General features: G+C 42.3%; 1 protein-coding gene across 6 annotated transcripts in view; it reads right to left on the bottom strand.

Moving 5' to 3' along the window:
- Window positions 1–12,193, bottom strand: part of OFD1 (OFD1 centriole and centriolar satellite protein) — a 66,701-nt gene that overhangs the window by 31,405 nt on the left and 23,103 nt on the right. For 5 of the 6 annotated variants that reach the window (XM_084610622.1, XM_084610617.1, XM_084610618.1 and 2 more), the window contains exons 15-16: window positions 8,951–9,062; window positions 5,223–5,828 (exon numbers count right to left, since the gene is read on the bottom strand). In XM_084610622.1, the coding sequence (XP_084466748.1) occupies window positions 5,223–5,828; window positions 8,951–9,062 (718 nt within the window). The remainder of the gene's footprint in view (window positions 1–5,222; window positions 5,829–8,950; window positions 9,063–12,193) is intronic. The other variant, XM_084610619.1, reaches the window with a different exon arrangement.

Below are 12,193 nucleotides of genomic sequence, written 5' to 3'. Positions count from 1 at the left end.
GCATCATAAGGGGGCAGAGCTAGACAGGAAATCACATGTAGGTACACGTAACCAAGCACATGTAAGTACACATGACTATGTGACATCATAGGGAGGGGCCGAAAAGCTGGAAGCTGATTGGCTGAGCCTGAAAGAGCAACCAGTATAAAAGGCCGACAGCCAGCAGGCTGAAGTTGTAGTGGGTTTGAGATTTGGAGGAGGAGAGCAGAAGCTGCAAGACACCTGCGAAGAAAAAAAGCTATCTGGAAAACATCTACCTGAGAAGAAGCAGAAGCAGCAGTAGAACCCTGAGGTTGTCCTGGCAACGGCTGCCATAGCAACTCAGCCAGCAGTCTTCGCCAGCAGCAGCTACCGAACAGCCGCAGCGACCAGCAGGCTTCCGTATCTGTCACCGGAGGGCAGCTTTCGCCTCAGTAGTAGTGTCTCTCTCCTGTGGCAGACAATATTAAGCACAAGCAGACAGTGCTTCCTTTTTGACAGATCAGAAGGACCCTATTGATGATTCGGAGAGTCATAAGAATAGTAGAAGCAAGTGTAGTCTTCTATTCACTACCAAGGAATGTGTGGGTTTTGCCTGTAAATAAAGGTGGATGCCAGTGCTCTGAGTGAGATAACCCATAACCCATAACCATCCAGTAGTCGCTTGGCCAGCACTTATTGGATGTTAAATGTTAAAAGTCAAATAGTGTTAAGTGAATGGTTACATTGTTATATGTTATATAGTCTGTGTCTTATTTGCTGTGCCGCTTGATTTTAAACTGTAATTCTATTATGTTTTTTCATGCTTTACTCATTTCTTCTTCAGAGTAGCAGCCGTGTTAGTCTGTATCCGCAAAAAGAAAAGGAGTACTTGTGGCACCTTAGAGACTAACAAATTTATTTGAGCATAAGCTTTTGTGAGCTACAGCTCACTTCATCGGATGCATGCAGTGGAAAATACAGTGGGGAGATTTTATATACACAGAGAACTCCAACCCCTCAGACAGAGACAAACACCTACAAGATCTCTATCAAGCATTCTTACAACTACAACACCCACCTGCTGAAATGAAGAAACAGATTGACAGAGCCGAAAGAGTACCCAGAAGTTACCTACTACAGGACAGGCTCAACAAAAGAAAACAGAACGCCACTAGCCATCACCTTCAGCCCCCAACTAAAACCTCTCCAGCGCATCATCAAGGATCTACAACCTATCCTGAAGGACGACCCATCACTCTCACAGATCTTGGGAGACAGGCCAGTCCTTGCTTACAGACAGCACCCAACCTGAAGCAAATACTCACCAGCAACCACACACCACACAACAAAAACACTAACCCAGGACCCTATCCTTGCAACAAAGCCCGTTGCCAACTGTGTCCACATATCTATTCAGGGGACACCATCATAGGGCCTAATCACATCAGCCACACCATCAGAGGCTCGTTCACCTGCACATCTACCAATGTGATATATGCCATCATGTGCCAGCAATGCCCCTCTGCCATGTACATTGGCCAAACCGAACAGTCTCTACGTAAAAGAATAAATGGACACAAATCAGACGTAAAGAATTATAACATTCAAAAACCAGTCGGAGAACACTTCAGTCTCTTTGGTCACTCGATTACAGACCTAAAAGTCGCAATTCTTCAACAAAAAAACTTCAAAAACAGACTCCAATGAGAGACTGCTGAATTGGAATTAATTTGCAAACTGGACACCATTACATTAGGCTTGAATAAAGACTGGGAGTGGATGTGTCGTTACACAAAGTAAAACTATTTCCCCCATGTTTATTCCTCCTCTCCTCCCCCCCACTGTTCCTCGCACATTCTTGTCAACTGCTGGAAATGGCCCACCTTGATTATCACTACAAAAGGTTTTTTCCCTCTCTTGCTGGTAATAGCTCACCTTACCTGATCACTCTCGTTACAGTGTGTATGGTAACACCATTGTTTCATGTTCTCTGTGTATATAAAATCTCCCCACTGTATTTTCCACTGCATGCATCCGATGAAGTGAGCTGTAGCTCACAAAAGCTTATGCTCAAATGTTAGTCTCTCTAAGGTGCCACAAGTACTCCTTTTCATTTCTTCTTGTTTTTCTGTAAATACCTAATTGCTTCAATAAACGATTATTTCAGTTTTCAAAGAATTACTGCTTGTGTGTCTATTCTTGAGCAGAAGGCTGTATCTGTGTCCTTTCTAGGGTTAGCAAGACTAGCTTGCTCTGGGAAGCCCTCTGCGGGTCAGAGACAAGCCCCCTGGTAATACTCTGGCAGTTCCACAACCCTGTTTACCCTTTTTGATAAATTAGACAAATGTGTAGGTAATTTAATTAGCATCTAAATTTTAGGGTAACTATGCCTGACGGTTAGCAACACGCATCTGCAACACGCATAGACAGGAGGTGTATGTCTTCCTACCTATCAGGTCCATCTGTTTAGAGTCCTTAACCTTGGGAGTGGATTTGAATATGCCCTGCTAGCCGCTATAGTTCACTGTGGTTACGACGAGAGAATTTGTGGTCAGATGGGAGTAAAAACCTTCAAATGCCTGCACTGAAACAAAGCAACGGTTCTCCATGCGATCCACAGTAGGCTGTATCAAAGCTGGCATGCTCCAGAGAACCTCAGCAGGCTATAGGAGTGCATCGTTAACAGGGAGGCTGCAGGATATACAACAACCTACGTGTGTTCTCCTGCAGAAACTTGGCTTGAATACCCAGGGAAGCAGCTATGTGCCGCAAAAGGTACACCCTGAAATCCTCCGATGCCAAAGGGGAGGAAGAGCCAGGCACTTCAGAATCGTTTAGGGACAAAGAGGAAGCGGTTAACTGTGCCAGAGCCAGAGCTTGCTCCAGGATTGACAGTCCTAATGGGATGACTCTGGAGGCTCCATGAGGGGAAAGATCACCAGTGCCTGGGCCTGTGGCAGACCGATGGTTACAGCCACACCTGCCCAGTGATTTTGCTTTACAGAAAGATGAGAAGTGGGACTTCCATGACCAAGAAGCAGCCCACAGATTCCATAGAGGCCACTAGTATGGGTTAAACATCGGTGGCCCATATGCGCCAGGCCAGGAGACACCGTCCCAACCACAAGACCAGTGCTAATCCTGGTACCCATAATGCTCCATGAATGGCCACCAATGCAGGTCAGGCAATGGAGAGATAGAGTGGAAGAAGATCCCGACTTGGATGTCAAGGAGTCCCAGGTTTCAGGGGATAAAGGTGGAGCCAGCACAAGGGTGCGAGCAACCAGTCAGACTCAACTGTAGTGGAGAACGAAGAGGGAACTGGTACCAACAGTGAAAACAGTACCACAAACACCAAATATGCCTCCCAACATTTCTGGTGTCAGAAGCAGTATTGATCCCAATGTTGGCAGCAGTACCAAGTTGACTGATGGTGCCAAAGTGGAGAGCAGTGAGTACCACCCCAGTAACATTGGTGGCATCGACAACAAGAGTGCCAAAGAAGTTCCTGATGCCAGTACTGAGCCCGGTACCGGCCCTGCTTCCAGTGACCATGGAAGGGAAACACTGAGTGCGATGCCAACAGATCCACAGGTTCAGCAGCCCAACAGAGCTATAAACGATACAGCCCTGGCAAAGTCCTGGACCAAGGGAAAGGTTGGGACAGAAAGGAAGATGAGGTCCATTGCCACCTGATCTGGAAACAGCCGGTGCCAGCATCGCCTTTGTTGGTACTGGACTCAACAGACGCCCCAGGGCCGGAACCAGAGTCAACAGTACGGGGTTTCTGACCTTCCTGAGTGATACTAGCGACCAGTTGACAGGACCTGCTCCCTCCCACACTCCAGCATTCATATCATGCTCCTTTGGGAGGAGAGAGACGAGTCCTCACGTGATCTGAAGCAAATCTCAATCAGTCTTATGCGACCTTTTCCTCAGCACACTCAATGAGGAGCGATTCCTCCATCTCTTTGGAGAAGCATGAGTTCCAGAACATGAAGCTGCAGCACTCTCAGAACATGAGGGCAAACATAGATCTCAGTGATGATGATGGCTGCATAGCCTGTTCAAGCAGGTGCTGCTTTAGATGAAGATCCCTGAGGATGAAGGCCATCTGAGTCCATTTTGTGAACGATTTGCAAATCAACCAGCACTGCTCAACGCGGACTTTGCCTAAGCACAGCAAGCATCATTGTTGGGGATTGCTCCCCTACACAACAGACAATGTTTAAACCTCGGTGAAGGCATCACCAGGGAAATACTTAAATGAAAGGTAATTAACACTAAACTAAAGGTACTAATTAACTATATACAACTAGAAAAGTCACTAAGAAATAAAGAGGTTGTGAGATTAGGAACCACACAGAGCTCTGACTCCAGCCACGGGCTACAAGAAGCAGCTGAGAGGGGTCGGGGTGGCACCACCTCATATAGCCAGGGGAGGGGCTATAGGCACGAAGCGCAAGTGCCGCCATCTATGGGTACTGCTAGGCAAAATTCTCCAGCTCTGGTGAGCTGGGTAGGCACACACCTAAGTGGAAGACATAACTACATCTACTTGAAGAAGAAATATTAGATTTCTTTTTTTAAAACACATTTCTGAAATTACAATTATAGGGTACTGCAACATTAACAGAAAACACAATGTTCCAATCATGCCCAGAATCTAAAAGCCATCTTCCTGTAATTCACAATTGCTCACCAATGTGTGGAAGCAATGTCACAGTAACAGGAGCAAACATTAGACATTGTTTACAAAAAACAACAAAGAGGGGAACTATAGTCATTCAGATTTTCAAAACAGACAATGAACCATTTTAGCAGCCCAAATAAGCCGAGTCTAATTCTGCCCTCCATTACTGCCCATGCAACTCCACTGACTATATAAATAGATGAGGCTATGCAGGGAGGTTTACAGCAGCTGTGAAATCCCAGTTAATCTTCCAAGCAGAGTTACACTTAGGATCTGCTTTTGAATAAAACACTGATTACCACAGCTAGAGTGGATCATATGGGCATACTCTAATTATCCATTTAAAAAACTGCTTAAATTAAGGGCAGTAGGTTTGACACACACCCCCACACACACTTCTAAAACACTTGCTTTCAAAGGCTTAGTTTCTAATTCACTTATCATATTTTGCCTATAGCTTTCTCTTGCCCTTAAACAGGTGATAAACGTACAAAAGATTCTCAATTTTAAGTTTCCTAATGGAATCTTACTAGAAAAACACCACCACAAAGAAGCAGTAATGGTTTACCTTCTGGAAGTATATGGCTATTGACGTTTCTCTCCACTTTGGAAAGAGGAGTAGAAGAAAGACGTCTGGAGGAAGAGACTCTTCTTCGTGGAGTAGTTAGATGATTTTTCAAGACATCATCATGCCCAGGTGTCACATATCTTGGACCTCTCGGACTGCTAAGAGAGAAATGCTGAGAGCCAAGGTTGTCTTCTACGAACATAACTCTGTGTTGAGAAGCCAAAGGGAATCTAACAGCATTTCGTAAAGCTAGAGGGGACGTTGTTGGTGTCCTGCTTGCAACTGCACCTTGAATGACTCTATGCTGGTAATTTCTGTAGGCCTCTTCCAAATACTCTGCCTCTTTTTCTAGTTCTTTTATCCTAGCTTTGGTTTTGGCGACAAATTCAAGGTCAGAATCTGGAGAAGAGTTGCAGGTCCGAGAATGCTGGTGATAACCAACGTTTGGAACATCATCCGCCACAACAATATCAGTAACAGCCCGGTTCTTCAAGAAAACACCATCTACATAAATGTCATGAGGTACAATCCTATCACCAGTGAAGTCAACGACAGAACGATCAACAAGAGAAGGTTTGGGATTCCGATACACTTCATTCTCTAGAACTAAGTAAGTAAAAATTTCACACACAGAGACAGAAAGAAAAAAGCACCCATGAATTTCAGGAAAAATCAGAAGAAATTATTTGAATTATGATTTAGTCACATGATTCAGATGAGAAATTGATGACAGTGGATTTTAAATACAAGGGTTTTTCATTTGAAACGTAAATCATAACCATTAAAAATAAAAAGTTGTATTCAACTACATTTGATGTTGCTGCTTACAGTTGCAAGTTATCAATGATTTATGTTTACAGAAATTAATATTTAGATCAAATTGAGACAAAAAATAAAATCAGAAAAAAGTTTCATATTTTCTGCTACTACTTCAGTTATCACTGCACCTTAATAATACACACTTATCAGACAATTCCATAGAATGCAATGACACTTGATGACAGCAGCTCTAGTAAGCCACTCAACCCCATTTTTCAATGGTTTATAACTTGTCTGTTTTAAATTATATCAAAGTGAAACATGGCATGCAGGCTGTCAGCCTAAAAAAATAAGTATTGTTTCTGCTATTTTTAATTGAGACAAAAATATGAATGGTTAACTGATATATATATAATATATATAGAATCCAAACACACATTACTAAAAACAGCTGCAAAACAAAATTAATTTAATTAAACTTGCAAACTGTTAGAGCCCAGTCATGTGCCACTGATTTCAATGGGAACAGGGGCATGCCCTCATAATGCTTAGTTAGATACCCAATATATTAGTCTATTAAAACAACAAAATCAAAACAACAGAACACCAAGATATTGCTTTCACTGTAAAGTTTAAGGTGACTCCCTTCCACTAAAGATTAAAAGAAAAAACTGTTACCCAAAATCAGTTATATTGCATGTGTTAACTGTCTCAGTGTTAGTACTTCTAGGTTAAGAAAACACACCAGAAATATCTGCAAATACCATCCGTAGAGAAGTAACTTTGTCAGAGGTCAACACATATTGCATAATAAAAGTATTCTTATCAAATACAAAGAAAAGTTTGTTTAATCACAACAACCTTATCTCTGACCCAAAATAAGTCAGTACTGTGCCTTCCACTAGCGAAGTAAAGAGTTAATCATGAAATAATAGTAAAAAACAAAAGTTACAAAATGACACCATGACACACTGATCAGCTTCAAATGACAGTTGACATGCAGTATAAACATTATTTCATCAAAAAATATTATGTGCTTTTCATTAGGGCCATCGTGTGATTAAAAAAATTAATCGTGATTAATCACACAATTAAAAAAGTTAATCGTCATTAATCGCGCTGTTAATGACACAATACCATTTATTTAAATATTTTTGGATGTTTTCTACATCTTCAAATATATTGATTTCAATTACAACACAGAATACAGAGTGTACAGCACTCACTTTATAATTATTTTTGATTACAAATATTTGCACTGTAAAAAAAATAAACTGTATTTTTCAATTCACCTAATACAAGTACAGTAGTGCAATCTCTTTATCACGAAAGTTGAACTTACAAATGTAGAATTATGTACAAAAACCCCTGCATTCAATAAAACAATGTCAAACTTTAGTGCATTTGGCATGTAAATATCTGGACTTCTAGGCTCTAAAGATTCATATGTCCCTTCATGCTTCAACCACCATTCCAGGGGACATGCATCCATGCTGATGATGGGTTCTGCTTGATAACAATCCAAAGCAGTGTGGACTGACGCATGTTCATTTTCATAATCTGAGTCAGATGCCACCAGCAGAAGACTGATTTTCTTTTTTGATTATTTGGGTTCTGTAGTTTCTGCATAAGAGCGTGGCTCTTTTAAGACTTCTGAAAGCATGCTCAACACCTCATCCCTCTCAGATTTTGGAAGGCACTTCAGATTCTTAAATCTTGGGTCGAGTGCTGTAGCTTTATCTTTAGAAACTTCACATTGGTATCTTCTTTGCATTTTGTCAAATTTGCAGCGAAAGTTTTCTTAAAATGAACAACATGTGCTGGGTCATCATCCGAGACTGCTATAACATGAAATATATGGCAGAATGCAGGTAAAACAGAGCAGGACACACGCAATTCTCCCCCAAGGAGTTCAGGTACAAATTTAATTAACACATTATTTTTTTAACCAGAGTCTTCAGCATGGAAGCATGTCCTCTGGAATAATGGCCGAAACATGTGAGGCATATGAATCTTGAGCTCATCTGGCACATAAATCTCTTGCGATGTCAGCTACAACAGTGCCATGCGAACGCCTGTTCAGGTGACATTGTAATTAAGAAGTGGGCAGCATTATCTCCTGTATATGTAAAGAAACGTGTTTCTCTTAGCAATTGCCTGAACAAGAAGTAGGACTGAGTGGAACTGTAGGCTCTAAAGTTTTACACTGTTTTGTTTTTGAGTGCAGTTAACCTACATTTTAAATTGCACTTTCATGATAAAGAGATTGCACTACAGTACTTGCATGAGGTGAACTGAAAAATACTATTTCATTTTGTTCATCATTTTTACAGTGCAAATATTTGTAATAAAAAATATAAAGTGAGCACTACAACACAGAATACAAAGTGAAATCAATTTATTTGAAAACGTAGAAAAACATCCAAAATATTTAATAAATTTCAATTGTAATTAATTTTTTGAGTTAATCATGAGTTAACTATGATTAATCGACAGCCCTACTTTTTATATTAAACTAGATGCAATTATCACCACCACCACAAAAGGCATAACAGATTTTATTGGTAAAATAAAAGTATTATTTAAAAGAAAATAATTCATATTCTAAAGACAAGAGATAAAACATAATACATTAAAATACAATTAATGAGTTAGAAATTAGATGGTTTTGTTACGGAATATTCATTTCCCTATGTTTATTAGGAATGTTTATCTTGACAGTGCAAGATTTATTATATCCATAAATATTCATTTCCTTGCTTTTAAAGGCTTGAGTTTTATAAATGATGTCTTAGGTAGCTACATTTGTGACATCACAACCTTAACTTTTTTTTAGTTTTGGAATGCAATTATCAGTTACAGACTGAGCCCTCACAATCTGAACTACTTTTCAAGCCATTGGAAATGTTTGCAAAAATGAAAAATCCTTTATAAAGTCAGTTTAAAAACATCTAATAAATACTACAAACCTGTCTGTGTTTGCTTCAGCTGCAATTTCAAATCTTCAACCTGTACATTTAGCTTTCTGATAGTAGTTTCATAGTCTAACAGCTGGATCTTTAATTGTGCACAACGTTCAACCTGAAACAGATTTTGGAAAAAAAAAAAAAATTGTCATACAAATGTGAACAAGTACTGAAGATGAGAAAAGGTATCTCAACCCATGAAGGCGTCTTTCTCTCAATGCTTTTCATAGATTCCAATGCCAGAAGAGACCACTGTGATCAAGTCCGACCTCCTGTATACCACAGGCCATAGAACATCTTCAAAAAAATTCCTAGAGCATTTTTTAGAACAACATCCAAACTTGATTTAAAATTTTTCAATGATGGAGAATCCACTACAACCCTTAGTAAATTGTTCCAAAGATTAATCACCCTTCATTGTCAAAAATGCATGTCTTATTTCCAGTCTGAAGTTGTCTAGCTTCAACTTCTAGCAACTGGATCATCTTATACCTTTCTCTAATAGACTGAAGAGCCCATTATCAAATATTTGTTCCCTCGGTATATAGTTATAGACTATAATCAAGTCAGTCCTTAACCATCTCTTTGTTAAGCTAAATAGATTGTGCTCTTTGAGTCTATTACTATAAGGCATGATTTCTAACCCTTTAATCATTCTCAAGGCTCTTCTCTGAACCCTCTCCAATTTATCAACACCCTTCTTGAAGTGTGGGCACCAGAACTGGACACAGTATTCCAGCAGTGGTCATACCAGTGCCAAATACCCTCTCTACTCCTACTCAATTCCCCTGTTTATGCATCCCAGGATCACACTGTCTCTTTTGGCCACAGCATTACACTGGGAGTTCATGTTCAGCTGATTATATTCAGCTGAGTTACTGCTTCCCACGATAAAGTCTCCCATTCTGTAAGTATGGCCTACAGTCCAGTGTTGCTAAAACACAGGCACTTCCTAAGAAGTATCAGGCACTGCATATGTATATGAACACATTCCAAAAGATTAGCACAGGTACGATTAGCACAAGGTAAGAAGGTTTGACAGAAGTGATGAATAGGGATGTGTTGCCCGAGACATCTGGAGCAAGGTACAAGAGGAGGTAACAAATAGATATGTAGCGAAGCGAAGACTCACCGGTGCGGCACCACCTGCTGGTATTCTGGGAATTAGCTCTTTTCCAGCCTCAGAGTGACCTCTGCTGGCCGGTGTCTTGCCTGCCTCAGGCCCAGTGTCCTTCCCAGACCCTGGTACTCCTTATCTCAGGGTTCTGCCCCAGCAGTATCCTCTTACTCCGGGTCTCCCCTCCCAGGGGAACCCCCAACTCTCTACACCCACCTTACCTCAGTGGCTACTGCCAGTAGTCATCTAGTCCCCTCTCTGCCTCACTGGGGCAGACTGCAGTCTGTAATGGCCATTCATCATTGTCAAGGGGTTAGGACCTGCTGCCTTTGCCTATCCTTGAGCTGCCCTTCTGCAGCCCCAGTACCTTTTCATAGGCCTTCATCAAGGCCTGCAGCCTGGGCGTTTACCAGGCTGGAGCTTCCCAGCTCCCTTTGCCCTTCCCCAGCACCGCTCTGCTTCAGGTATCTTGCTCTCAGGCAGCTAGCGCTTCTCACTCCAAGGCTACAGTGAAACTCCTCCAGCTCCTGGCCCCCAGCCCTCTTACAAGAGCCAGATGGGCCCTGATTGAGCTGGCCACAGCTGTGGCTGCTTCCCCCAGCTGTTCTCACTCCTCTTATTTCAGGAGCAGGGTAACCACCCCACTACAAGATGGTATGAACAAGGTAAGGTGGTACATATGTTGTTTGTCTCAGTCTATAAATGTTGGTGTAACTCATCATAACCCTTTGTGTGGCCGAGGGGACAGCAAAAATTCCTGCTGCTGACTGAACTGCCCCTTGCAACTTGGCACTCATGTGTTAGTCTACCCGTAATCACTGAGCCAGGGCACTAGTACTGTGCCTGGAAGGCAATAAATCTGGCTGAGTGCCTTTGCCACCTAACCATGCCTGTGGCTTCTCTTTATGAGTAGGGCCCTACCAAATTCCCGGCCATGAAAAACATGTCACAGATCATGAAATCTGGTCTCCCCACCATGAAATCTGGTCTTTTTGTGTGCTTTGACCCTATACTATATAGATTTCACAGGGGAGACCAGCATTTTTCAAATTGGGGGTCCTGACCCAAAAGCGAGTTGCGGGGGGGTCACAAGGTTATTTTGGGGGGGGTTGCAGTATGGCCACCCTTACTTCTGTGCTGCATTCAGATCTGGGCATCTGGAGAGCGGTGTCTCTTAGCCGGGCACCGAGCTCTGAAGACAGTGCCCCACCAGCAGCAGCACAGAAGTAAAGGTGGCAATACCATCCCATGCCACCTTATTTCGGCTGCCCAGCTCTGAAGGCAGCCGTGCAGAAGAGTGGTGGCTGCAGACTGAGAGCCCAGCTCTGCAGGCAGCAGCACAGAAGTAAGGGTGGCAATGCCATACCATGCCATCCTCACTTCTGCGCTGCTCGCGGCAGTTCTGCCTTCAGAGCTGGGCTCTCGGCCAACAGCCACCACCTTCCAGCTGCCCAGCTCTGAAGACAGTGATGCCGCCATTAGCAACGCAGAAGTAAGGGTAGAAGTACTGCAACTCCCCAAACAATAACCTTGCGACCCACCCCCCACAAGTCCATTATGGGTCAGGACCCCTACAATTATAACACCATGAAATTTCAGATTTAAATATCTGAAATCATGAAATTTACATTTAAGAGCCTATGATCGTGAAATTGACCAAAATGAACAAAGAATTTGGTAGGGCCCTATTTATGGGTAACATAGAGGTCTACTGAATTAGCAGGCTGCACTATCTGCTAGTGCTGATAACATTGGAGCTCCAAGAACAGAAGCACTAAGCAGCTGCAACAGCTTAGCAGCCTGAACAGTGTTACCACAGCAACAACGTTCCAGCTTTCAACACTTAACAACACTGCAAACTTTACCAGTGATGATTCTCATAGAATCATAGAATATCAGGGTTGGAAGGGACCTCAGGAGGTCATCTAGTCCAACCCCCTGCTCAAAAGCAGGACTAATCCCCAATTAAATCATCCCAGCCAGGGCTTTGCCAAGCCTGACCTTAAAAACTTCTAAGGAAGGAGATTCTACCACCTCCCTAGGTAACGCATTCCAGTGTTTCACCACCCTCCTAGTGAAAAAGTTTTTCCTAATATCCAACCTAAACCTCCCCCACTGCAACTTGAGAC

This window comes from Lepidochelys olivacea (genome assembly GCF_965140295.1).
Source record: "Lepidochelys olivacea isolate rLepOli2 genome assembly, chromosome: 1".
Lineage (NCBI taxonomy): Eukaryota > Metazoa > Chordata > Testudines > Cheloniidae > Lepidochelys > Lepidochelys olivacea.
The sequence above is the reverse complement of the archived record's forward strand: the minus strand, read 5'-3'. Positions and strand labels throughout refer to the sequence as shown.